The 26,944-nt window shown below is 56.8% G+C and overlaps 2 protein-coding genes across 2 annotated transcripts; one reads left to right on the forward strand and one right to left on the reverse strand.

Annotated features, from left to right (window-relative positions):
• Positions 1 to 1,325: 1,325 nt before the first annotated feature.
• Positions 1,326 to 20,462, reverse strand: DDB1 (damage specific DNA binding protein 1). The gene is made up of 27 exons (XM_080617367.1): positions 20,274 to 20,462; positions 19,001 to 19,149; positions 18,772 to 18,888; positions 16,350 to 16,571; positions 13,753 to 13,867; positions 13,544 to 13,641; positions 11,838 to 11,996; positions 11,398 to 11,481; positions 11,129 to 11,245; positions 10,669 to 10,771; positions 10,429 to 10,504; positions 9,668 to 9,776; positions 9,308 to 9,486; positions 9,054 to 9,217; positions 8,177 to 8,284; positions 7,250 to 7,457; positions 6,383 to 6,478; positions 6,072 to 6,183; positions 5,431 to 5,554; positions 4,946 to 5,110; positions 4,475 to 4,569; positions 4,169 to 4,339; positions 3,271 to 3,380; positions 2,934 to 3,103; positions 2,567 to 2,669; positions 2,112 to 2,235; positions 1,326 to 1,945 (listed from the first exon to the last, which is right to left on the reverse strand). The coding sequence occupies exons 1-27, from the start codon at positions 20,332 to 20,334 to the stop codon at positions 1,862 to 1,864; spliced, it is 3,423 nt and encodes a 1,140-aa protein (XP_080473493.1). The 5' UTR covers positions 20,335 to 20,462; the 3' UTR covers positions 1,326 to 1,861.
• Positions 20,463 to 20,472: 10 nt separating this feature from the next.
• On the forward strand, positions 20,473 to 26,857 carry TKFC (triokinase and FMN cyclase). The gene is made up of 18 exons (XM_080617368.1): positions 20,473 to 20,561; positions 21,314 to 21,441; positions 21,516 to 21,705; positions 21,774 to 21,884; positions 22,641 to 22,822; positions 22,910 to 22,988; positions 23,100 to 23,189; positions 23,311 to 23,345; positions 23,443 to 23,527; positions 23,604 to 23,693; positions 23,768 to 23,884; positions 24,002 to 24,121; positions 24,230 to 24,367; positions 25,504 to 25,610; positions 25,692 to 25,795; positions 25,880 to 25,913; positions 26,497 to 26,586; positions 26,681 to 26,857. Exons 2-18 carry the CDS (start codon positions 21,436 to 21,438, stop codon positions 26,831 to 26,833), a joined length of 1,731 nt encoding a protein of 576 aa, XP_080473494.1. The 5' UTR covers positions 20,473 to 20,561; positions 21,314 to 21,435; the 3' UTR covers positions 26,834 to 26,857.
• The last annotated feature ends 87 nt before the right edge of the window (positions 26,858 to 26,944 follow it).

Genomic DNA, 26,944 nt, shown 5'->3' on the forward strand with positions numbered 1-26,944 from the left:
CAGATAAAGGGGCCAAAGTGGAGCTGGGGGTGCTGGGGGGGCACCCAAGGGGGTGGTTTCGGGGGGGGGGGTACCCGTGCAATGGGGTCACCCCCAACCCCCCCCCTTCCCCAACCAAAGGCCAGGGGCTGGAGCGAAGGTCGGAGGCAGGTAAATGATTGATAGGAGGGAGCAAAGGGCAGGCGCTGCTGCCGGGGCAATCCCTGCAGGCTCCAGGTCCCCATTCCATAAGGATTTCTCCCCCCTCCGTATACAGCCCTGTCCAAGGTTGGGGTCACCAAGGCAGGATGCAGCATCAGGCTCCCCCTGTATGCTTAGAAGTGAGGGTTGAAGGGTGTTAAATGGGGGAATAGGGTGGTTTAGGGGGGCAGGACCTCCACGGTGGTCACAACAAGGGGGGGGGGGGGGCACACGGATGTGATCCCAACGCTGGGATATGGATGGAGCAGGGGCAGTGCATGGGATATACACTCACCAGGAGCCTGTTTGCACAGTAAAGGGAGGAATGCTGCCAGCATCACCCCAGCACCCCCAGTGTTGCAGATAGGAGCCATGCGGAGCCAGGCTGATGTGGTCCTTGGTGCTTCCAGTTATGGGGGATGATGTCCAAATAGAGCCTTCTCCTGCCAGGAAGAAGGATGCAGGATGCTGCTCACCTCCTGCTGCTGGAGGGAGGGATTTAGGGAAAACCTGCCCAGGATGGGACATAGGGATCTTAATGTGAGGGGTTATGGATGGGGATCGCGCTCTGGGTGAGATCCAGTGGACAGAGAGACATGGGAAGAGCTTGTTCCTTATCTCCAACCTGAACTTCTCCTGGTTCAGTTTGAAGCCATCACCCCTTGTCCTATCCAGTCCCTGATGAAGGTCCCTCTCTGAGGAACAGGAGGGCAGGAGCAGCAGAGGGGGGCTCTGGTCCCCCTCTTTTCCCTATGGAGAAGGTGATGGAGCAGACAATGTCTCCACAAGAGCCAGGCTCAGCTCAGGACCACAAGGAGCAAGAACACAGGTAATGAGCAGTCAAGGGGATGATGCAGGATGAGGCTGAAATTGCATCCTGATCCCCCAGATCCGTAGTGATGAGGGCTGCACACAAGGAAAAGGCTGCTGGAAAAGGAGCTCTGACTCCCAGCCACTCCACTACTGGTGGCTGCTTCCATGGTCCAACAAGCTTCCAAGTGCTGCTGCTCCAGGGCCAGGAATGCATGGAAGAGCATCTAAATGTAGGGAAAAATGCCTTGGAGTGGGAATGGGGAATCCCTCTGGCTCCACAGGGAGGACGAGGAGCCGGGTGCCAGGAACGAAACCTTTTCCTTGGACTACTTTATTTGGTAAAACTCAGAAACCACCAACTGCTCCCAGAGCTTCCCTCCCGGAGCGAGCCACAGATCCTGCGCAGAGAGGAGCATCCCTGCTCGGCTTCAGCCCTTCGGATGCAGAGGAATCCTCCTCCTCCTGCTCCGTGTCTCCCCCACCCCAGATGCCTCCCCTCCAGCCCTCACCCCCGAGGCAGCTTCGCTTCCTCTTCCAAAGAAATCCCAACGAATCCATAAGAATCCAAAGCAAAACTGAAAGAAGATGCTGAAGACAGCAGTGAAGAGGGAATCCAGGCCAGGGCATCCCATCAGCCCCAGCACAGCGACCAGTTCCGGGTCAGCAGAGTCCATAGGATTCCTAAATCCAAGCAGGAGATGATGGAACATCCTCAGGCCTGAGGAACACTCCCCAGACAAGCTGGATCCTCTCCAGAGCCTCCTTCCCCCGTGGCCCCTTGGGCCACCATGGCTGGTGTTTGGTGCAGGGGGGGAAGATTCCTTTGCTCTCCGTGGAGGAAGGCGGTTGGGAATGAGCCCAAATCCTGCTAATGGATCCGGGTCAGCTCCTCCACGATCTTTATGAGGTCGTCTACGGTGGCTTCCCTCTTCATGCCACTGCCATCATCAATCTGCAAGGAGAGGAGCGGTCAGAGCTTGGAGGCAGCAGGAAGAGCTCCAGAACATTCCCAGATCATCGCCTTGGAGGAAGGGAGCGGTTGGGATCTACTCATTTAGCACAGCCTGGATTCCTGAGTGGGATTGTGAAGGATTGAAGTGGGAGAAACCTCATCTCACCTGTAAGTTTGCCACCACCTCCTGCATCTTGGGCCTGCTGATGTCCAGGAAGCTCTCGATCAGGTCACCATCAATGAACCCAGTGGCTGGTTCCGTCTTGCGCTCGGTGTGAAACGATCTCCAGGTACCACAGTCAAGGAGCCAAATCCATAGGGAATAAAGCCCAATCCAGAAGGAATAAGCCCATCCCTGGTGAGGAGTACAGGAGATGCCCCAGGCTGCCAACACCACATCAGGAGGATCCCAGGGCCATCATGAAGCCAGACTGAACCTCAAACCCCACGAGATAGACCCATCCCTAGCACCTCTGTGAGCACAAAGCCCTGTGTCGGCACCTAAAGACCTCACAACCACCCTCTGCAGCTGATGTCCACTCCCACCAGAGCATCCCAACAGGAAGAAACCTCTCCAGCACCCCACAGGCGCAGGCTCCAGAGGGAATGGTGGAAGGATATAAGGAATGCTCAATCTTGCCCACGCTCTTGATGACTTTATTCAGCCTGTTCTGCATGTCCAAGAGGAGGTTGTACCAGCTCTCTGACAGCGAGGTCACCAGGCCTGTAAAGGAGAAAGCAGAGGTAAAGGATCAGGGCTCATCCCAGCAGGCTGCTGGGACTGGAATTGGGCTGAGAGAGATGGGATAAGGAAGTGTTCAAGGAGACCCAGAGGACTTCCTCTCCTGGAAGCCATCCAGAGAGAAAAGCAGGTTTCTGAAGGGATTATGAGTGAGGAATGGAGAAGAACAGAGACATGAGGGAAGCCAGCCCAGGTTCAGCAGCACGGATGGGATCTGCTGCCCTCCATTCAGGATGAGACCCTTACCAATCATGCCATTGACTGTGCCGAAGAGAACCGAGCCCTGGGTCGGGGTGGAGGTCTCACCCAGGTTCTGCATGACCAGAGATCCATGGCAGAAGACATTGACAAACTCTCCCAGGTGGGACAACCCCACCTCCTGCAGGTGCTGCCGTTCCTCATCGGTCGTGGCCGCACTGCAAGGCAAAGCACCCTGGTTAGCCTGTGTTGGGGTGACCTGAGACCTTCCCCTGCTCCCACCTCATTCCTCAGAGCTGGATATGCTTCTCTCCCAGCTTCCCTGCCCTCTAACTGGGATGTGGAGGAGACCACAAGGTCCTGTCCCCGGGTCCCTGCAGCTCACCTGTCCTTCTGGCACACAAACAAGTTGAAAGCATTCTCTGCTCCCAAGAAGTTGTCATCGTCCAGGATCTCCACAGCACTCATCCAGTTTGGATTGAAGTCCCGGGCAATCTGGAAGGGCACAAGAGGAGACCCAGTGAGCCCAGATGGCTCTTCCTGTCATCCAGCATCATCATTCCACCCAGCACCACCATTCAGAGCGAGGATCCGGGCTGGCTTCTCTGCTGGATGAAGCAGCTGAGTGGGAAAGGCACCAAGTGCCTTCTGGAGATGGCCCACATGGTGCTCAGATGATGCCACAGCATTCCCATGGCAAACCCAAAGAGCCCAAAGCCTCTCTAACAGATGAAGTGCCTGCTCCATCCCCCCCTGACAGAGCTACAGCTACAGTCACACTGAGCTCTTCCAACTGGACAACAGGCACTCCAGATGGCAGCTCCTCACCCTGGCAGGCAGCAAGCATGCACCCAGAGCATGCTCTTCTCAAGGCTGCTGGTACATTGCCCAGTTCCTTGGAAGTCCAGAGATCCATCCCTCCAGAAACCACAGGGATCTATGTGGAAGCATGCCTGGGTGATGCTGCTCTCATTGCACAGCCCTAGATCATAGAAGGGTTTGGGTTGGAAAGGTCCTTAAGGCTCCTCCAGTTCCAACCCCCTGCCACGGGCAGGGACACCTTCCACTAGAGCAGGTTATCTCCAACCTGAACTTCCCTGTTTCAGCCTGCACCCATCACCCCTTGTCCTATCACTCCAGTGTCTGATGAAGAGTCCCAGTGCAGCATCCTTGTAGCCCCCTTCAGACACTGGAAGCTGCTCTGAGGTCTCCATGATCTTTGCCTTTCAAAGGGCTGCAAGGTGGGCTGAGCCACATTCCTTCTTCTATCACCTTAAACGCACCTCCTCGAAGTTGCCTTCCATGGGCTTGTATGCGAGGAGGAGCACAGACCTCATGAGATCTCCCACCAGGATGAAGTCCCCTTTGGTCTTCAGGTAGAGAGCCATGATGTTGTTGTAGTGGTTGCACTCCGTGCGCAGCTCCTTCTCTGCTGTCCACTCATAGAGGCGCACCTGAAGGCAGGGACAGTGCTCTGAGCCAGCATGGACACCCACACCAGTCAGGACAGGCTCCTCCATACGGACTAGGGACCTGACTGACATCCAAATGTGTTCCCAAAACAAGGCAGGGTCTTGCAAGAGCCTTACCGTGCTGTTGATGCTGGCTAAGAGCTTCCCATTGAATTCCACCATGGAATACACAGCTCCCTTGACCTCTTTCTCAGCCAGGCTCTGCAGCTTCCCTGGAATAAAGCCATGCACCAAACGGTTATCTTCCCTGCATTCCCAAGGGTGGCAAGGCAAAGGGATTCACATGAGCTGCTCCAAACACTGTTCTCTTAGAGAATGTGTGGGCAAGTAACGCAAGGAGTGATGTGACAGCAGGGGTAGACACTCAGAAAGGAATCCCAGGATCCTGGCAACGGATTCCTGGGCTTCTCTAGGAGATGGGAGCAGTGACAGCCCCTACAGAGCCTGTCTATGGGCAGCTGACAGCAGGACCCCCTTGGTAAAACCCTACCTGCTACTGGCACATGAGACCTTTTGGGTCTGAGGAGCTCATCTCTGCTCTCATCTCAAGCAGCTGAACTCGGCCACAGGAGAAGACCTCGCTCTTACCATCGGAGTAGTGGAAGACCACGATGCGGCCCTGCTTGGGCTCTGCCTCCTCGGGATATACCATGGCAGTGCCCACGATGAAGTAGGTGTTGGGGTCCTTGCCAAGCTTGCAGGAGACCAGGCTGAGGGCATACTCGTTCTGTAGGAACTGGTGAGCATGAAGCACTGTGCAGAGAGGGAGAGGCAGAAGATAACTGAGTCCTCCCAGGTGCTGGTAGGCAGCACCTCCAGGTAAGGCAGCTGAAAACTTAAGACATGTCCCAGGTGGATCCCATCTCCTGTTTCCCACCACCACCTTGTGCCATCAAACCCCACTATGCCTTAAACCTGTGCCCTGTGGCTGATACTCTGCCAGGAAACACATTCTGATCGAAGGAACATGCGAGATCACAGATCTTCCCATCACCAAACTCAGCCCCACACTCATGGGCTTGTCCCGGATGAGAAAACTGGGCTCTGGTACAGCCAACATTTGGGGTTGGTACCTTCAAAGGTGTGCTGATCTATGATGAGCAGGTTGTGCACCTCCACCTCCTCGCCAAAGGATGTCTCATGGGGGGCTGTGCTGCTGGAGAACAGCTTGCTGGTGCTCACACTGCTGGAGAGGGCCTAGGACACACAGAATCAGTCACATCCTCACCATGTCCTCACGCTGCTCCACGTGGGCTGAGGCAGCCAGAGACCAGGAAAAGGAACGGGAGAGAAGGTGACACAAGGAGCTCCCTGGGCCTGAATAAAGGGACACACTCCCTGGAGGAGAGCTGAGCAACAGCATCCACAGAAGAATTTACACACTGTTGTAGCTTCCACCAGTGCTACTGCCTTGAAGGCCACTTGTGCTGCATCCCTGAGAGAAGGAAACCACTTAAGACCAAACAGATGCCTGTATGGAAGCCTGAAGGAGCAGCACCCAAAGGTGATCGCACACAACAGGGATGCTGAGGCTGCCAAAGGGCCCTTGGAGATCTCTTACCACCCCATCTGCTCTCAGGCTGCCAAAGGGACAGCTTGCACTCAGAGCTTTGCAAGAGAAGACTGTCAAGGATGATCTGCATCATATTTTGGCCTGAGGACCTATGAAACCCCCCCAGCCCAGAGCTCAGGATGACCTGCAGCTCTCCCTCACCTGGGTGCTGGCGCTGGGTCTGAGTGCAGTGGTGCCTCCACTGGCATCCTGCACCTCGATACGACTCGAGAGCACCCCAAAGCACTGGGACACCTCCTGGTAGCAGATCTTCCTGCGGGACAAAGAGAACTGTGTGAGAGGCAGGACAGGGCCACTGCGAGGAGAGCACAGAGGCTCTGGAGACAGGAGACAGAGCAGTTTGCTTGCCCAGAGTGCTCTGAGCACAAGCCCACAACAACAACAGTCTTCCCCCAAGCTTGTCCCATACAGCAGAGCATGGATCTTCAAGCCAGGCTCCTTCTCCAGCTCACCTGGGTGATTCATAGAGGGGAACGGTGCGGATGTGCAGCTTCTGGATCTCATCAATGGTGCCGATTGTCAGGGTGCTGTTGTTAGCCAATGCCAAGCTGTGAGGAAACAAAAACACATGAGCATTGGTGCTTATACCATAGAATCATAGGATCAGCTGGGTTGGAAAAGACCTTTAAGATCATCAAGTCCAACTGTTAAACGCAGGTGGCATTTCAAGAACCTCCCTTTCCTCCGCATCCTCAAAACTGCTGATCCCAGGAGAGAATCCCAGACTGGTTTCGGTTGGAAGGGACCTTAAAGCTCATCCAGCTCCAGCCCCTGCCAAGGGCAGGGACCCCTTCCACTGGAGCAGCTTGCTCCAAGCCTCTGTGTCCAACCTGGCCTTGAACACTGCCAGGGATGGGGCAGCCACAGCTTCTCTGGGCACCCTGGGCCAGCGCCTCAGCACCCTCACAGGGAAGAGCTTCTGCCTAAGAGCTCATCTCAGTCTCCCCTCTGGCAGGTTCAAGCCATTCCCCTTGGCCTGGCCCTACAGGCCCTTGTCCAAAGCCCCTCTCCAGGTTTCCTGCAGCCCCTTTAGGCACTGGAGCTGCTCTGAGGTCTCCTCAGAGCACAGCAGAGACAGAGAATCCCCTCCCAGAGCTGCTGCTCATGCTCTGGGGGTGCAGCCCAGCACACGGAGGGGTCCTGGGCTCAAGCACACACTGAAGCCAGGTCATGGGGAGCTTGTCCTCACCCAAACCCCTCAAGTCCTTGTCCTCACGCTGCTCCATCCCATCTCCCCCAGCCAGTGCTTGCGCTTTGGATCCCTTTCCGCAACCCAGCCCTCCCCATCCCATGCCCCACAAGGCAAGGAGCAGACTCACCTGTCAGGATACCCATCCGAGTTGAGGGGACACATGTAGTTCACCTCCTTCAGGTTGACGTTGGAGAAGACCAGCTTGTGGTTACTGCTGTAGATGACGGTGGGACGGTCAGAGCAGGCAAACACATTGGTGGTGGACAGAGAGCGGAAGGTCCTCAGGACAGTGGGCTGGGTGCCAAGGGTCACCTTCTTCCTGTCGCTCAGCAAACCTGCACGAGAGGAGCTTGGTGTTGGGTGCCACAGCTGAGCTCATAAGAGGAACACAGCAGAGTGCAATGGGGCTGCAGCACCTTGAGAAGTAAAGAGTGTGGGCAAATGCATCCTGCTGTCAGCACAGGGCAGCTAAGGAACGGATGTAAGCATCCATCCATCTCCTTTCTCCATAGTTCACTGGAGAAATCCACCAACTCCCAGTGCCCACAGCCTGAGCACAACCCTATCATAGTGAGAACACAAGGAAAAGTTGGGCTTGTTCAGTCTGGAGAAAGAAGGCTCCAGGGAGACCTTAGAGCAGCTCCAGTGCCTAAAGAAACCTGGAGAGGGGCTTTGGACAAGGGCCTGGAGGGCCAGGCCAAGGGGAATGGCTTTAACCTGCCAGAGGGGAGACTGAGATGAGCTCTTAGGCAGAAGCTCTTCCCTGTGAGGGTGCTGAGGCGCTGGCACAGGGTGCCCAGAGAAGCTGTGGCTGCCCCATCCCTGGCAGTGTTCAAGGCCAGGTTGGACACAGGGGCTTGGAGCAAGCTGCTCCAGTGGAAGGTGTTGGGGTTGGAACTGGATGAGCTTTAAGCTTCCTTCAACCCAACCCATTCCATGATTCTATGAAAGAGAGCTCTCCCAAAGGATGAACGAAAACACATCAAGCACATGAGAGGGCAGGAGTCCAGCCTCCCTCCCCAGCAGCCAGCTCAGTGCTGGGCCCTGCACTCACCTGTTTCAAGGCTGAGCCCGAAGTAGAAGAGAGCTCCATCCCCCAGGGCACACAGGAGGTAGTGGCTGCTCTCAAAGGTGGTCATCAGGATGGAGCGAGGGATAATTTCTGCAGGGAGCACAAGGGAAGGCTGATGTCAGCCAGGACTCCTCCAGGACAGTGACTGCTGCCACCACCCAGCACCTCCAGCACCCCCAGGAGATTGTTGGTCGATGAGAAAATGAACATGAGCCGGCTGCAGTGTGCGCTCGCAGCCCAGAAAGCAACCGTATCCTGGGCTGCATCAAGAGGAGCGTGACCAGCAGGTCGAAGGAGGTGATCCTGCCCCTCTGCTCTGCTCTTGTGAGACCTCACTTGGAGCATTGTGTGCAGTTCTGGTGTCCTCAACATCAAAAGGACATGGAACTGTTGGAACAAGTCCAGAGGAGGCCACGAGGATGATCAGGGACTGGAGCACCTCCTGTATGGAGACAGGCTGAGAAAGTTGGGGCTGTTCAGCCTGGAGAAGAGAAGGCTGCGTGGAGACCTCAGAGCAGCTTCCAGTATCTGAAGGGGGCCTACAAGGATGCTGGGGAGGGACTCTTCATCAGGGACTGTAGTGACAGGACAAGGGGTAACGGGTTCAAACTGAAACAGGGGAAGTTTAGATTGGATCTAAGGAAGAAATTCTTTACTGTGAGGGTGGTGAGGCACTGGAATGGGTTGCCCAGGGAGGTTGTGAATGCTCCATCCTTGGCGGTGTTCAAGGCCAGGTTGGATGAGGCCTTGGGTGACATGGTTTAGTGTGGGGTGTCCCTGCCCATGGCAGGGGGGTTGGAACTGGATGATCTCAAGGTCCTTTCCAACCCTAACTATTCTGTGATTCTATGATTCCTACCTCCTCCCAGCATCTCTTTGTGCAGCAGCTCAAAGGAAGGCAGCTTGAGGATGCGGGCAGAGATGTCAGTCCAGAGCCCGATTGCACACAGCGGGGACATCCCATTGCTGTCCCCCAGAGGGGTGATGTCCAGGCAGGCAACTTCATGCTCCATTTCTGTGCAGCTGGAAGCAGACAGAGGTGTCAGTCCTGAGCCCAAAGGCAGACAGGAGAGGCTGAGAGCCCTCAGGTTGGGATGGGAGACCTGCACCCACCTGATCTGCCTGAGCTCCTGGGGTCGGATCTCCAGGTAATACAGGGCACGTCCCACAGCCACCACGACCTGGTTACTGTTGCAGGAAGCCACACTGATGTTCTTGCCATTGGGCTCTTTCCATTCACTCACCAGGGCTTTGGGCTCCTGACTAACCAGTCTCACAGAGGCAGAGGTGATCTGGGGAGACAGAACCCCTTTGCTCAGAGCTAGAACATCACCTTCCTTCCCACATTGGCCCAAGGAAGGACACCAAACCCTGCCCCAGACAAGCAATGCAGGTCTAGGTTAGCCCAACATCAATAAGGGATGTGAGATCATCACAAGAGACTTGCCTGCATTGCCCTAGAACTGAAATTACCTGGATCAATTGCTGGTGTGCCACATTGCCACAGAAGAAGGTCTGCTGATCATCCACAAACCCTGTGAGCTCCGTCTCTTCTACCTCCTCTCCATTTAACATAAGAACCCTAAGGAAGAAAGAGAACTCCTGTTATATCATTAGATATGGGTGACTAAAGGTTGAAGGAAGTGATTCTGCCCCTCTCCTCTGCTCTGGTGAGACCCCTTTTGGGGCACTGTGTGCAGTGCTGGTGTCCTCAACATCAGGACACGGAGCTGCTGGAGCAAGTCCAGAGGAGGCCACGAGGATGCTCAGGGGCTGGAGCAGCCCCCGTATGGAGCCAGGCTGAGAACATTGGGGGTGTTCAGCCTGGAGAAGAGAAGCTGCGTGGAGACATCAGAGCAGCTTCCAGTGTCTGAAGGGGGCTACAAGGATGCTGGAGAGGAACTCTTCATCAGGGGCTGGAGCAATAGGACAAGGGGTAATGGGTTCAAACTGAAACAGGGGAAGTTTAGATTGGAGATAAGGAAGCAGCTCTTCCCTGTGAGGCGCTGGCACAGGGTGCCCAGAGCAGCTGTGGCTGCCCCATCCCTGGCAGTGTTCAAGCCCAGGTTGGACACAGGGGCTTGGAGGAAGCTGCTCCAGTGGAAGCGGTCCCTGTCCGTGGCAGGGGGTTGGAAGTGGATGATCTCAAGGTCCTTTCCAACCCTACCTTAACTATTCTATGATCATGCTCCAATGAGATGAGAGAGCCCAGCTCAGCCTTAACCCCACCTTACCTGGTCTGGCCAACAAAGGACAGCACCAACGTATTGTCCGTCTCACGATGAGAATCTGATCTCAGGGGCCACAATCCTGCAACAAAGAGGCCACAAGTTGGCTCCCAGGGAGTATTCCAAGAGCTGGTGGGTGGCAAGAACCTGCCCTACATCCCAGCCTCAGCCCGTGCACATGATGCGTCCCCACCAGACCCTCTGAGGCTGTGGGTTGTATGTGCCAGCACTAAGGAGCTCACACACCTTTAATCCCTGGCAGGTCAATGCTGGCATGTTCATGGATCCCAATGCCATTCCGGATGATCCGCAGTGAGCCCTCTTTAAATGCACCTGAGCATGTGACCAGCTGCAGGAAAAGGAGATGATCTTGACCCACCATTCCTGGGAAGCTTCCCCGCTCCTCCCTGTAGCAATGGGTTCAGAGGGAGATGGGGAACCCATCTTCACTTCCCAAAGGATGGCTTTTGACAGCTGCTCTTTCCCTATTGCACACAGACAACCCTTGCCTCATAAAGATGGTTATCCAAGAATTAGCCTTCCCACTCGTATCACTCTTCAATACCATCCCTGCAGCTGGATAAGACTTTGAGATCCTCCAGGAAATGGTTTGTGATCTTTTCCTCCCATGGAAAACCCATGTGCGTACATCTGGCTGGCCCAGACACCCCCAACACCAAGCGAAGCAAAGCAGAAGCAGCATTACCTGCCCTTGGCCTTGTCTTTCCAGGTCTACCACACACATATCAACAATGGGCCCAAGGTTGGTGAAGGTCTCCATGGCCACCACGTAGGAGCCCTGCTCGTTGCTGTCCACGTTGAGCTGTGAATTAACACAATGGTCAGCTTTCGACGCGTAAGTCCATATGGAAAGGGTTCAGAGCAGACAAGGGGAAGGAAAAATGATCCACATACACCTCAGAAGAACAGAAACGTGTACAAACCCCTGTCTGAGCACACACAGAGCTGCTGTACCTTCACAAGCTGGGAATCCCCAAGGCGAGAGCCAACGAACACAACTCCGTTGTCCAGGTAGGTCAAACACTCGGCTATGGATGTCTGGGAAGTGAGAAGATGCAGATGAAGCATCACGGGTGTGAAAAGGATCCTGTCACACCCCACGAGCAGCACATCTGAGGTGCAGCCCCGTAGGAAGACCCTGGGCACAGGATGGAGAGTCCAAGCTTCTCCCAGGGATAGCACACAAGCACCAAGCAAAACCTTGGGAAGATGGTGTAGACTTTGAGGTGCTCACATAGGGAATTCCCCACCAAATTCCAGTCAGATCCAGGACAACTGTGAAACATCACCAATTCAGGCTCCAAAACAGCCTTCCGTGGAGCATTTCTATCCTATGGAGCCTCCCAGCCCCATGGTGAGAAGTGACAGGGCCACACGATGTGACCAGGTCCTACCTCACCAAGCAGTTCCACACGCAGGTCCTTCAAGGTGACAGTGCCATCCATCTGTTCCTCCTTCTCCAGGAGCAGCATGAAGAGGCGTCCTTCCATGTCCCCCAGCAAGTAACGGGATCCATTGGGATCCACACGGTTGTGGCACACGATTGTACTTTGCTGCACGTAAAGGAGGAGGGAATTTTTAGGAACCCAAAGGGGCATCTTGGACCATCTCTGTCCATGCCTGAAGGGAACGACCACATCCACCATGTACCAGCTGCTGGCTGTAACCATGGCAAAGACTCACTTCTCCTGTGTAGAGAGCTGGATCCACCCTTCAACCATCTGCCTCAGCGAACACAACCACAACCTGTGGTCAAATAGTCTCATTTCAGGCACTAGGAACCATCTCATGTTCCTAAACTAAACACAGGATCATGGAATAGTTTGGGTTGGAAGGGACCTTCAAGCTCATCCAGCTCCAACCCCTTGCCACGGGCAGGGACCCCTTCCACTGGAGCAGCTTGCTCCAAGCCCCTGTGTCCAACCTGGCCTTGAACACTGCCAGGGATGGGGCAGCCACAGCTTCTCTGGGCACCCTGGGCCAGCGCCTCAGCACCCTCCCAGGGAAGAGCTTCTGCCTAAGAGCTCATCTCAGTCTCCCCTCTCCCAGGTTAAAGCCATTCCCCTTGGCCTGGCCCTACGGGCCCTTGTCCAAAGCCCCTCTCATGTCACTGGCTTGTTCACAACCCAGGAAAGATGCCCTCAGAGAGCCTGTTTTCCAAACACTGCTCCTTCCATGGATTCAGGGATGCTATCTGGGACCTGCAGAGCTCCAAGCTTGTGCATCTCCAGCCCCAAGCTCTGCAGGTGGATGCTGCCTGGCCTCCTATCAACAGATTTGGTTCTGGTTTAAGGAATTCCTCATCTTGCAATCTTTATTGGACGCAAACACCCCACTGGCCTCAGTACAGATGTGCCTGCACGCTGCCTGCACGTCAAAGCTCTGCCTGCTCCAGTATCTCCATCACAGAGCTCCAGCAGCAGCCTGAGAGCCTGTAGCATTCAGGCAACAACATTAGGACTTCTTTACTCCAGATTTATTCCTCTTTCCTAGCCCATCGTTATTCCCAGCTTAAAAGGAGCTTCTGATCCCAGCTCCAGCCTCTTTCAGCCCCAAGTGGCACCTCAGCTGTGCCATTTGTGCTTCCTGCACCTTTTCAATGTTGGAACTGGTCCATCCCTCTGACAAAAGCCACAAGCTCAGCCTCTGTCACAAGCTCTGTCTCCCTTTAAACAAGTGCCCCAATCAACCACACACTGGTGGACTCAGGTCTCCAAGGGGTTCATTCGTATCTTTTCCTGCTTGAAATGAAAGCAGGCTCTGGCCTGGACCCATGCCCAAACCATGCTCTACATCCTGATTAAGCCCTTTCTCTGGGGCCCAGGCATGATTTCAGCCTTACTGCACCATTTCTATGCACTCCACAGAGGTAGAGCCACCAATACAAGGATCACACGTCCCTCAGCCCCCAAAACCACAGACCAGGCATAGTGTGAAGCACACTCACCAAACCCAGTCTGGGAGTGAATGACCAGACCTGGAGACAAGAGCAGCTGAATTCATGACTCCAAGCAGCCCAATACCCTGCCAGGACTCTAAGAGATGCCTGAGAAAGGAGGAATTACATGGGATGCATTTCTGGATCTCAGCAGGCACTCACCTTGATGATAGGTGGAGCTATAGCCAGGTATTTGTCTCCGTTGTGGTAGGTGATGGACTCCTGCCCAATGATGATGGCGCCTCCAAAAGGCTCTGGCACTGTGCAGGGGAGAAGATAAAGGGCTCATTGGAGAACCTCTGCAGCACGGCTGAGGTGTTCAGCCTTGAGGAACAAACAGGAGGGAAGATCCTCTACGGAGCAGAACCAACCTGCAATGACCATGGAGGCTTCAGCTTCCACATTCTCCTGTTTCCAGGGCCCTTTGTTGAACTCCTTCTCACGCAGGGACACCTCGTACGTCTTCACGTGGCGACCCTGAGGGTCCTGAAAGAGAAGCCATGGGTGATGATGTGCAATGGCCACAGCCTCGGGTGCATTGAGACTCCAACCTGTGAGGCGAGGAGGCTCCACCTCATCTCCTGCAAGAGCCCCATCCTGAGGCTTCCCACCTTGTCCACCTCCTCTTCATTCTCCCACGAACCACACACGTGTCCGAACACACCCCCAGTGTTCTCCTTCACTTTATCCTGGTGTAGGACAACCTCTGAATAAATCCCTGGGCCAAAAAGAGACTGAAAACTGCTTCTTGTGTGTTCAGACAAGTGATTTTGCTAGGATTTGGATTCAGCTGGGCGCAAGTGGCACTACACTATCAGCACCACCTCCAGCTTCAACTGAGCTCTGCTGTAGCAATGCAGATGCCACTGAGCTCCCATTTGATGCTCCTCAGGCCTTTCAGCCTCATCTCCTGAGGAAGCATAACCTGCTTGATGAATAACCCCTCTGAAGGCTCTGCCATTCCAGTATTCCAAGCCCAGTGGGTGATTTCAACCAAACCTGATGTGCGGAAAGGTCGCCAAGGCAGCAATTCTATGTGGGCTTCACTGTGCGGTGGGTGGAGAAGAGGCCCCCCAAATCAACAACCCACTATGGGAAAGGTGGTCTGTGCTAACAGGCACTTAGTAGCCCCTATGAGGAGAAGATATATGAGCACCCAAAGCACAGAGAGGGCTTTGAACGTAATCCTCTGACCCATTTCATGTCTAAGATGCTAAGACAAAACTCTAAATCAGAGGGAATCAGGTTTCTTTAGTGATGCTGCTCACAAAAGAGGTTATAAAGAGAGTTCACCTCTTCATTTGTTATGCCACCACCTTCCAGATCTGAGATCCTGGCAAATGCCCCATCCCTGGCAGTGTTCAAGGCCAGGTTGGACACAGGGGCTTGGAGCAAGCTGCTCTAGTGGGAGGTGTCCCTGCCTGTGGCAGGGGTTGGAACTGGAGGAGCTTTAAGGTCCCTTCCAACCCAAACCAGCCTGAGATGCTATGAAACAACCTCACTGATGATGCTCCAGAGCCTGAGGGATGCAAAGAGCAGCACAGGCTGATGGAGAAGGGGAAGCGGAAGGAGAAACAGCTCTGTGGGGAGGAGAAAGCTGAAGTGGGGCTGTGAAAAGGGCAGAGGAGGCATTCAGGAAACCTTAACCACTTCTGCACCTTTTCGCTCCACCTCCCAGCAGCTCTCGAGCCTTTTTCTGCATCTATTTTTATCAACTTCCCCTTTTTTGCGGCACCTTCCTCCGGTTGCAGAACGACACAAACATCCTCTCCCTGTTACTCTCTTCGGTCCAAATCCTATGATACTGATTGATAAATGGAGAAGGAATCCAAGCAGCAGCTTGGAAACATCCCCCTCTCCACACACACACACACACACACACACAATTCAGACATCCCAGGGCCTAAAACAAAGCCAGAGCTTTATGTAAGGCTGAATGAGTCAGGCACAGCTTCCACCTCGCTCCTGCTGCGAGGAGAAAACCTGGATTAAGGGTTAGCCATGGAGCAAGCTATTAATTTACTCTTCCTTTGTGTCATACATGCTTAGAATGAGTGATTCATTAACAGATCTGCTGGTTTATGTGGAGATCTGGCATGTTCACAGCTTCAGACTTTACTTGCTGACTACATGGGGTCACCAAGCTCCTCTTTTCAATGCTCTTGAGCACTCAGTTACCACAGGGCAAAGGAGAACTGCCCTGACCTGGAGCTGCTCTCTCAAGCCCATGGTGACAAAGAGGTTTCTTCCCCATGTAACTCAGTAACTGCTTGAGGGGGGTCCCACAGCACCCAGATAGGGAATAACCAAGTCTCTGTTGTCACACAGAAGCTCTTAGGGTAGGAGTTTGCCACCCCGAAGCAGAACTAAGCTCACGGCAGATCCCATGTGCTGCTGCAGCAGGAACTTCCAGCTAAGCCCAGGCTGGGCTGGAATTTGACACAGCAAAGATAATCCCTTGCTCAGTCAGCACAGCAAAGGCTCTTTAGGTCAAAGTAAGCAGGAGAAGGGCCTACAAACACTGCCTCTGTGAGGGCCCAGGCAAGAGGAGAGGTGATGGCCCCTCTTTACACTCCTGAGTGGCCACACAAGACATTCCCTTCTTTTTTAAGGGAAAGGCTCAGGTCTCACTGCAATGCTTGTAGGAAACAAGTGACCCTGGTTCTAACTGTGCTCAGCATTTGCTGGGAAGATCCATGCATCCAATGTTTAACAAGGAAATGGTCCCATCTGAAGCACCAGCTCCTCAGCTTTCCTATGGGAGTGTTCTTTCCTCTCTCCCAGGAAGGGAAAAAAGCAGCAGAGAGGAAAATGGACCTTCCTTAGCTCCACAACAAGCCTGCAGGAGGGCAGAACCACCTCTTGCTCCACCCAAAGCACTGCCTGCTGGTAGCTCCAGGACACTTCTACTGCTCCAAGCCCTTTGGAAGCCCTTGGCTGGTGCCTCTGCCCATTGAAATCAAGGTACCTGGTAGACAAAGCAGATGGTTGGAGCCTGACAGCCATAGAGGAACTTCACATCGATGACTTGGAGCTCTTCCAGGCGGATGTTAAAAGCCTTTAATTCCTTGTTCTCCCTGTCCAGGGGGATGACCTTGAAGAGGCCATCATAGAGCCTCAGGCCGATCATGCGGCACTCGGGGTCAATGATGCCGATGATGCCGGTCTCCGAGGGGCGGCCGATGCGGTCCTGAGCCAGGGAGCCATGGAGAGGGGATAGAGAAAGAGAGGTTAGAGAGGAGATCCCTATGTGGGACTCGAGAAGAGCAGGTACAAGAGCTGCCACCCCTCAGCTGAGGAACAACTCCCCGCACACCTCCCAGGTGTTTAAATAGGTGGCACCAAAGGCAATTGAGGCACCTCCTGCCTCAAGCAGCAGGTCATGGAAGGGGTTGGGTTGGAAAGCACCTTCAGATCATCCAGTTCCAACCCCTGCCACAGGCAGGGACCCCTTCCACTGGAGCAGCTTGCTCCAAGCCCCTGTGTCCAACCTGGCCTTGAGCACTGCCAGGGATGGGGCAGCCACAGCTTCTCTGGGCACCCTGTGCCAGCGCCTCAGCACCCTCACAGGGAAGAGCTTCTGCCTTATCTCCAACCTGCACTTCCCCTGTTTCAGCCTGAACCCATCACCCCTTGTCCTGTCACTCCCGTCCCTGACGAAGAGTCCCTCTGCACCATCCTTGTAGCTCCCTTCAGACACTGGAAGCTGCTCTGAAGTCTCCACACGTTCCCATCAGAGCTCCTGTAGCAGGAACTTGCTCTTTCCCAGGAACCAGGCACTCCACGAGCAGAACCTGTGACTGGTTTTCCAATCCCAGCTCTCTACTGAATGACCTCAGAGACTCCATTGCCTTCCTAGAGCTGATGGCAAGTGATGCCCGTCACTGCTGTGAAACGCTTTGATACCCACGACCAAAAATCACCCTCCTGATAACCAGGACACGCCATTATCAGCCTCCACAGGCCCCTCACTGTTACTCCGTAGGGGCTGGTATCAGCATCTCCATATGTCACAAAGCAGAACTGTGCCATAAGAAGATTAAGGACTTCTCCCCAAACACACTGACATGCTGCTGATGGGACATGTCCACCTACATCTCCTGCCCATAACCCTCTGCTCAGCTTCAGCAAGAGTCGATCAGCAGAAGCTCAGTGCTTGGAAACAGATGGAAGATATTTTGGCTTGACAAGTGATGGAAAGCATTTGGCTACTGACTAACAGAAAGCTAAGGATCCATATGGAATTGTGACCTGCTCAGAAGGGTCATTTTAATCCACATGAAACAGAATAATGGAGAACACACACAATGATGCTGTATGGTTGTGGTGGGAGGATTAACTCCAACAGTCATGGTTCTGGTGTGCAGTGTGTACAAACCAGCCATGAAATACCAAAGAAGCCATTTCCCAGGGAAAATTCCGCCTTAGGCTGAGTTTTGAGCATTAATTCTCTTTATGGGAGGAGTATCTCAAATGAACCTCATTATTCTGGTGCTGAGGCACTGGCACAGCCTGCCCAGAGAGGTGATAGGTGCCTCATCTACTAAAACATTCAAGGTCATGGTGGACAGGGCTCTGAGTAACCTGATCCAGCTGAAGATGCTCCTGCTTATGGCAGGGGCTTGGAACTGGATGAGCTTTAAATGTGTCTTCCAACCCAAACCAGTCTGGGATTCTGGGGTTCTGCAAACTACCCCATGAACACAGTTGCAGTCTCAGTCCCTGACATGAGGTGACCCACTGCAGGCAGGAACCTCTGCAATACCAGCAGCAGTGGGTGAACCAGAGCCAGAGGCAGGCAGAAGATCATGGAATGGTTTGTGCTGGAAGGAAGCTTAAAGCTCATCCAGCTCCAACCCCTGCCACGGGCAGGGACCCCTTCCACTGGAGCAGCTTGCTCCAAGCCCCTGTGTCCAACCTGGCCTTGAACACTGCCAGGGATGGGGCAGCCACAGCTTCTCTGGGCACCCTGGGCCAGCGCCTCAGCACCCTCACAGGGAAGAGCTTCTGCCTAAGAGCTCAGCTCAGTCTCCCCTCGGGCAGGTTAAAGCCATTCCCCTTGGCCTGTCCCTACAGGCCCTTGTCCCAAGCCCCTCTCCAGGTTTCCTGCAGCCCCTTTAGGCACTGGAGCTGCTCTCAGGTCTCCCCTTCAGGAGCCTTCTCTTCTCCAGGCTGCCCCAGCCCAGCTCTCTCAGCCTGGCTCCAGAGCAGAGCTGCTCCAGCCCTCGCAGCATCCCCATGGCCTCCCCTGGCCTCGCTCCAACAGCTCCAGGTCCCTCTTGTGCTGCTGCCCCAGAGCTGGACCCCCATAACTCCATGATCAGGAGTTAAGAAGAGCAAACCCCAAAAGACAGGAATTGATGCCTTCCAGGCTCTTCACCTCCACTCACCTGCACATTGCCATGAGCACGGGTTATGATATCAATGTTGTCTCCGTTCTGCTTGTACTCCAGGATGCAGGCATTGTACTTGGCTGTCAGGATGAACAACAAGTCCTTGCTCTCCCCCTGCCAAAGCAGAGCAGTGATGAGCCTTGAGGAGGGTGTCAGAGCCAGCGGCACCAGTGTCCCTGGGACCCTCCTCCCCATGGCAAGGTCCCTGTCCCCACAGCACACCCACCTTGGGGCGGAAGAGCTCCATCACTGCTATCTTGCCATACATCCCCACCTCCTTGACGGGCCTCAGCCCCTCTGCTGTCACCACATAGATCTCCAGCCGCGTGTTCTTGGCAATGAGCAGGTTCAAATCCTCTGCTGAGGTGAAGTGTCCTGGAAAACAGAGAGGAGAAACCACGGGTGAGGCACAGAGAAGTGACAAGGGGACAACGTGGGGTGGTCACATTGAACAGCCGGGGGAGTCTGCTCCATAACCCCCAGCCACAGCATCCCAAAACCCCAGCTTCTTCCTCCCGCAAGTCCCAGCTCCCTCAGGAACCCCATTCCCTGGGCTCTGACTTCTTGTTTTCCCCCCAGGAGCCTCATTCCCAGGGCTCTTTCCACTGTACCCCCTCTCCAGAGCACATTCCCCTTGGCCTGTCCCTACAGGCCCTTGTCCAAAGCCCCTCTCCAGGTTTCCTGCAGCCTCTCTAGGCACTGGAGCTGCCCTAAGGTCTCCCCTTTGCAGCACCTCACAGCAAGACAACACCCAGAGACAGCCATCACCCCCCCCCCCCATTAACCCCACTTCACCCCACACCCAAAACCCCACTCAGCTCTGAGGAACCTCAACCCGCAGGACCCTCAGCATGACCCCAGTGCCCCCCATCACCCCCACAAAGCTGCACAAGCCCTCAGTGCCCCACAGCCCCGTCAGGACACTCACAACACCCCCACCTTCCTCAGTGCCCCACAGAACCCCTACAAACTAAGTCCTCCCCCCTGCTACCCGCAGTGCTCAACACGCTCACAGACCCCAGGGTCCTCAGTGCACCCACAGCCCCCCCATGGCACCACAGTGCACTCACAGCCCCTCATGGACCTCAGGGAAACCCCTGAGTCCCCCATCCAGTGCCCCACAGCTCCCCAGTGCCCCATTTCCCCCCACTCCACCATACCCCACAGCTCTTCCCGTGCCTCACAACCCACCCAATGCCTCACAGACCTCCAATGCCACCTCAGTGCCCCACTTCCCCACCACACAATGCCCCACATCTTCTCCAGTGCCCCACAGACTCCCCAAGTGCCCCATAGACGCCTCCAATACCCCACCTCCCCCCACGGCCTCAGCCCCCTCCATCCCCCCAATGGTGCCCCATTGACCCCTATGAACCCCAATGCCCTCCAGCCCCTTCCGTGCTCCCCCCCGATCCCACACCCCCTTTTCCCTCCCCATAGGCCCCACAGCCACACAGGCCCCGCCTCCTCGACCGTTAGGCCGGGACCCCCGGCGATACCGGTGACGCAGCCGTTGACGGCCGTCGGCTTCTGCGCCGTCACCACGTAGTTGTAGGACATGGTGGCGGACGGGGGGGGGGGCTCGGGAGGGCCGGGCCTGGAACCGGGGCTGGAACCGGGGCGCAGGAGCGGGGCCGCGCACCGGGAGCGGGGCCTGGCGCGGCCTCTCCGCCGCTTCCGCCCGCCGCCCTGACGTCAGCGGAAGTGAGGCGCGCGGGGCCGCTCTAGGCCGCTTGGAGGACCCCGAGGAGCAGACGAGACGCGAGGTGGCGCCGGGCTGAGCTCCGGTGGGGATGGATCCATATGGGATGGATCCATGTGCTTGGGGGTGCATCCACCCTGGATCCCTCTTCCCAAGGGATAGTGCCCCCCCTTCCTTTCTGCCCCAGGAGGGGGGCCCTGCTTGGGGATGCTCCCCTCTAACACAGGAGTGGGCAACTTTGGGGGGGGGGGGTCCATCATGGTCCTCCCCTACCCCATGATGGGGTCCCTGCTTTGGGGGTGCTCTCGTCCTGGTCCCCCCAGCCCCATTCATGGGTCCCTATTTGGGGGGGGGGGGCTTACTCGTACCTTGGTCCCCAACCCAGGATGGGGTCCCTGCTGTGGGGATGCTCCCACCCTGCTCACCAGGTCCCCATCCCCATGACGGGGGTCCCTGCGTTGGGTGGGTGCTCCCATCCTGCTCCCCTCCACCCCATGATGGGGTCCCTGCTTTGGGGTGGGGTTCTCCCAGCAACCTCATGAGGAGGTGCCTGCTGTAGGACTTGTCCCCCTGCCCAGGATGGGGTCCTTGCCGTGGGGATGCTCCCACCCTGGTCCCCAGGTCCCCATCCCCATGAGGGGGTCCCTGCTTTGGGGATGCTCCCATCCCCGTTCCCCTCCCCATAAGAGGGTCCCTGCTGTAGGACTCGTTCCTCCCCATCCTCTCCCTGTACCCCCGCTTGAGGTCCCTGCTTTAGGGGTTATCCCCATCCCGATCCTGCCCCATCCCGGAGGTTATCCCCATTCAGGACCACGCTGAGCCCATCTCCCCGATCAGGCGCTGTCCCCGTGCCACCGTATCCCGTTTCCCCGCCGGCAGTGGACCTTGCCCTGCCTCAGCCCCTTGGACTCTGAGCTGCAGCTGCAAGGGATCCATCACCACCACCACCACGCTGCCCTATGGAGGTGAGCCCCCAACCCCTTTACACCGCTATGGGGTCCCCGTGTCACCCTTTTGAGCCACCCCTTTGTGCCCCCAGGTCCCCAAGAAGCTGGTGAACTCGGTGTCGGGCTGTGCTGACGATGCTCTGGCCGGGCTGGTGGCCTCTAACCCGGGGCTGCAGCTGCTGCAGGGACACCGGGTGGCCCTAAGAGCTGACCTGGTGGCCATCCGGGGCCGGGTGGCTCTGCTTTCCGGGGGGGGCTCCGGCCACGAGCCCGCCCATGCAGGTAAGTGCCTCACCACCACCATCCGGCATCCCCCGGCACGGCTCTGAGCTCCCTGTCCCGTTCCATAGGGTACATCGGGAAGGGGATGCTCACTGGTGTGGTGGCTGGAGCCGTCTTCACCTCTCCGGCTGTGGGCAGCATCCTGGCGGCCATCCGGGCAGTGACACAGGCTGGGGCAGGTAGGGATAAGCTTCCAACCCAAACCAGTCCATGATTCCGTGGTTCCATGGTTCCATAACTCCATGATTCCATGGTTCCATAATTCCATGATTCCATGGTTCCATAATTCCATGATTCCATAATTCCATGGTTCCATGATTCCATGGTTCCATAATTCCATGATTCCATGGTTCCATAATTCCGTGATTCCATGATTCCATAATTCCATGGTTCCTTATTCCATGGTTCCATGATTCCATAATTCCATGGTTCCATGATTCCATGGTTCCATAATTCCATGATTCCATGGTTCCATAATTCCATGATTCCATAATTCCATGGTTCCATGGTTCCATGATTCCATGATTCCATAATTCCATGGTTCCATGGTTCCATGATTCCATAATTCCATGGTTCCATGATTCCATGGTTCCATAATTCCATGATTCCATGGTTCCATAATTCCATGATTCCATAATTCCATGGTTCCATGATTCCATAATTCCATGGTTCCATAATTCCATGATTGACGGGTATGGAGACCCTAGAAAGAAACACCTGAGCTCATGGTTCCCCTCTTCCCAAGAAGGGAGGTCCCAATGGAGACCCCACTCCCTGGGCTACCCCGTCCCCATAACCCCTGCCCCATTGCCCTCAGCACCCCCCTCGGCCGCCCCAAGCACCCGCATGGCCACGATGCCCATCTCCAGCTCACTGAGCCCATCCTGCGCATCCTGGCTTCATCCCCCCCCATCCCATCCCGTGTCCCCCCGCAGCCGGGACCCTCCTCATCGTGAAGAACTACACCGGGGACCGGCTCAACTTCGGGCTGGCGCTGGAGCGGGCGCGGGCAGAGGGGGCCGACGTGCGCATGGTGGTGGTGGGGGACGACAGCGCCTTCGCCACGCTGAAGAAAGCCGGGCGCCGCGGGCTCTGCGGCACCGTCCTCATCCATAAGGTGCTGCTGGTGGCCAGGATCCAATGGGAATGTGGGATACGGAGGGGTGGAGGGGGGGGCGGTCCTCACCCATTGTGCTCTTTGCAGGTGGCAGGAGCTCTGGCTGAGGCAGGAGCGAGCTTGGATGAGATCGTGGAGAAGGTGTCAGCAGCTGCCAAAGGCTTGGGTAGGTGCCGGGGACCCTTTGGTGCTCCTTAGGGGGATGCTGAGCCTCATCCCTGGCAGACCAGAGCCCCCCCTCAGCCCCACGTAACCTGTCACATCCCTCCCCACGCAGGTACCCTGGGGCTCAGCCTGTCCCCATGCAGCGTTCCCGGCTCCAAACCCACTTTCCAGCTGGCTGCTGATGAGATGGAGCTGGGCCTGGGTGAGGACCTGCCCCCGTGTCCCCCCCTCTCTGTCCCACTGCCCCCCGTTCCCCATGGGACAGGCAGCCCTTGGTGCTGGAGGAGGCCGCAGCATGGGCTGATGCTGCCCTATCCCCGCAGGGATCCACGGCGAGGCAGGAGTGCGCAGGATGAAGGTGAGCGGGGTCCTGTTGGGTCCCCCCCCAATGCTCCCCAGACCCCCCCCACTCTTCCCTCAATGTCCCCCCATTGTCCCCCCGTTATCCCCCCTAGATGCTGACAGCAGATGAGGCGGTGGAGATGATGCTGGCCCACATGACAGACCCCTCCAATGCCTCCCACCTCCCCCTGAGCCCTGGTGAGCCCCCCTTCACCCTCCAACCCCCCCCCCCAGACCCCATGGACAGGGGTCTCATTCTGCTCCTCCCCTGCAGGAGCCTCTGTGGTGCTGGTGGTCAACAACCTGGGTGGTTTGTCCTGCCTGGAGCTGGGCATCGTGGCCGGGGCTGCTGTGCGCTGCCTGGGTGAGTGCCGGGGGCTCCATCCCCTTGCTCTGCTCCTGCTCCTGCTGCTCATGGACCTCCCTCCATGGCCGCAGAGAGACGAGGGATCAGCATCGCCAGGGCGCTGGTGGGCTCCTTCATGACGGCGCTGGAGATGGCCGGGGTGTCCCTCACCCTCATGCTGGTGCAGGAGGAGCTGGTGGGGCTCATTGGTGAGTGCCTGCTGCTGGGGCTGGCCCCAGGGGATGGGGATGCTCAGGACCCATGGGGTGGCTGCTGCGGATCCGGTGTTGTCCTGGGGGGCCAGCACTCACCTCCTGCCTCTGCAGATGCCAAGACCACGGCCACGGCGTGGCCCAACCTGGCCACGGCGCCTGCAACGAGCCAGAGGCAGGAGCTGCCAGCACCAAAGGAGGGAGCAGGGACCACGCAGCATGAGACCAGCTCAGGTGGGGCAGCACCAGGGAGCTTGAATCCCTTTGGAACCATCAGCTCGCCGTGCCTTGGTTTCCCTGTATCCACACAGGGATGAGCAGGGCGATGCGTCCTCCTTGCAGGGCCCGGTGCAGCGCGGGTGCAGAGGGTGCTGGAGCTGGTGTGCAGCACCCTGCTCGGCATGCAGGACAGGCTCAACGAGCTGGACCGTCAGGCAGGAGATGGGGACTGTGGCCACACGCACGCTCGGGCTGCTCGAGGTGGGTGCTGGGGGATGTGGGGCAGGGAGTTATGGGGAGCGGGGTCTTCCCTGGGACATCCCTTTCTGGGGAGCAGGGAACCCTGAGCTGTTGGGTTCTCCCTTCCCAGGGGCCTGGGTACCTCAATCATAGAATCATAGAATAGTTCGGGTTGGAAAGGACCTTGAGGTCATCCAGTTCCAACCCCCCCGCCATGGGCAGGGACACCTCACACTAAACCATGGCACCCAAGGCCTCATCCAACCTGGCCTTGAACACTGCCAGGGATGGAGCATTCACAACCTCCCTGGGCAACCCATTCCAGTGCCTCACCACCCTCTCAGTAAAGAATTTCTTCCTTAGATCCAATCTAAACTTCCCCTGTTTCAGTTTGAACCCGTTACCCCTTGTCCTATCACTACAGTCCCTGATGAAGAGTCCCTCCCCAGCATCCTTGTAGCCCCCTTCAGATACTGGAAGCTGCTCTGAGGTCTCCACGCAGCCTTCTCTTCTCCAGGCTGAACAGCCCCAACTTTCTCAGCCTGTCTCTATACAGGAGGTGCTCCAGCCCCTGATCATCCTCGTGGCCTCCTCTGGACTTGTTCCAACAGTTCCATGTCCTTTTGATGTTGAGGACACCAGAACTGCACACAATGCTCCAAGTGAGGTCTCACGAGAGCAGAGCAGAGGGGCAGGATCACCTCCTTCGACCTGCTGGTCACGCTCCTCTTGATGCAGCCCAGGATACGGTTGCTTTCTGGGCTGCGAGTGCATGGAGTCATGGAATGGTTTGGGCTGGAAGGGAGCTTAAAGCTCACTAGAGCAGCTTGCTCCAAGCCCCTGTGTCCAACCTGGCCTTGAACACTGCCAGGGATGGGGCAGCCACAGCTTCTCTGGGCACCCTGTGCCAGCGCCTCAGCACCCTCCCAGGGAAGAGCTTCTGCCTAAGAGCTCATCTCAGTCTCCCCTCGGGCAGGTTAAAGCCATTCCCCTTGGCCTGTCCCTACAGGCCCTTGTCCAAATCCCCTCTAGGAACCCTGTGTCAGCTGCCCCAAGCATTGGGGGGGTCTCCCTGCTTGTCCCCATCACCCAGGGGTCACCCCACACAGATCCAAGGGCTCCATCCCTCCCAGCCTCTTCCCATCTCATCCCTGCAGCCATCCAGGAGTGGGTACGTGCCCGGCCCCCCCCAGCAGCCCCAGCCCAGCTCCTCTCGGCCCTGGCTGACCTCCTGCTGGAGAAGATGGGGGGCTCCTCCGGCGTGGTGAGTGCAGGGGAGGGGGGGAGAAGGGGACCTCACCCCTGCTGTGACACCGGCTGGGCCCTCACCCCCAGTGTCCCACAGCTCTATGGGCTCTTCCTGACGGCGGCTGCCCAGCCCCTGCTCCGCAGCGCTGAGCTCCCAGCGTGGGCTGATGCCATGGATGCGGGCATTGAAGCCATGCGGAGGTGAGCGAGCAGGGCCGTGGGACCCCCGCGGGACCCCCAGACCTTCTGCAGGGTCCCACTAAGCCCCTCCTGCATCCCCCCCAGGTACGGAGGTGCTGCTCCAGGGGACAGGACAATGGTGAGTGCTGGTGTCCTGGGGGATGCACTTGGAGTTGTGGGGTCCCCAACACAAGAGGGATGTGGAGCTCTTGGAGCAAGGCCATGGGGATGCTGTGAGGGCTGGAGCAGCTCTGCTCTGGAGCCAGGCTGAGAGAGCTGGGCTGGGGCAGCCTGGACAAGAGAAGGCTCCTGAAGGGGAGACCTGAGAGCAGCTCCAGTGCCTAAAGGGGCTGCAGGAAACCTGGAGAGGGGCTTGGGACAAGGGCCTGTAGGGACAGGCCAAGGGGAATGGCTTGAACCTGCCCGAGGGGAGACTGAGATGAGCTCTTAGGCAGAAGCTCCTCCCTGGGAGGGTGCTGAGGCGCTGGCACAGGGTGCCCAGAGAAGCTGTGGCTGCCCCATCCCTGGCAGTGTTCAAGGCCAGGTTGGACACAGGGGCTTGGAGCAAGCTGCTCTAGTGGAAGGGGTCCCTGCCCGTGGTAGCAGTTGGAGCTGGATGAGCTTTAAGCTCCCTTCCCAACCCATTCCATGACTCCATGTGGGGCAGAGCCACAATCCAGAGTGCTCCCAGCCAGCTCTCAGCCCCTTCCCCATCTCTCCAGTTGGACTCTCTGTGTGCTGCAGCACAAGCTCTGCACCCCCTGCGCAGCCCCGGTGCCAAACTGCTGCCAGTGCTGACCACTGCTGTGCAGGTACCGTGCGGGGGGATCCCAGCGCCAGGCTGGCTTGGGAATGGGATGCGGGAATCCCTTTGGTGTCCTGGCCCATCCCGTTTATCCCTGGCAGAGCGCGGAGGCTGCAGCAGAGGCCACCAAGCACATGGAGGCCGGGGCGGGCAGAGCCAGTTACATCAGCTCGGCGCAGCTGCTGCAGCCCGACCCGGGGGCTGTGGCCGTGGCTGCTGTGCTCAAGGCAGTGCTGGAGGGGCTGCGGAGCTGAGCGGGGGCTGCATCTCACTTCCGACCCCCCCCCCATACACTCAATAAACCTTTGTGGTCCTCTTAAAGCTGTTCCAGAGCTTCCATCCCCTGCGAGAGGGCTGGGGCGGTG

Source organism: Psittacula echo (genome assembly GCF_963264785.1).
Source record: "Psittacula echo genome assembly, chromosome: 5".
Lineage (NCBI taxonomy): Eukaryota > Metazoa > Chordata > Aves > Psittaciformes > Psittacidae > Psittacula > Psittacula echo.

Coding starts and splice junctions, on each gene's coding strand:
- DDB1 (XM_080617367.1), bottom strand. CDS start 20,334: ATGTCCTACAACTACGTGGTGACGGCGCAGAAGCCGACGGCCGTCAAC. Junction 16,572..18,771: donor GTGCTCATGGCAATGTGCAG/GTGAGTGGAGGT, acceptor TCCCTGGCTCAG/GACCGCATCGGCCGCCCCTC. Junction 10,772..11,128: donor AAAGACAAGGCCAAGGGCAG/GTAATGCTGCTT, acceptor CTTTTCCTGCAG/CTGGTCACATGCTCAGGTGC.
- TKFC (XM_080617368.1), top strand. Junction 25,914..26,496: donor CTCCAGGGGACAGGACAATG/GTGAGTGCTGGT, acceptor CCATCTCTCCAG/TTGGACTCTCTGTGTGCTGC. Junction 26,587..26,680: donor TGCTGACCACTGCTGTGCAG/GTACCGTGCGGG, acceptor TATCCCTGGCAG/AGCGCGGAGGCTGCAGCAGA.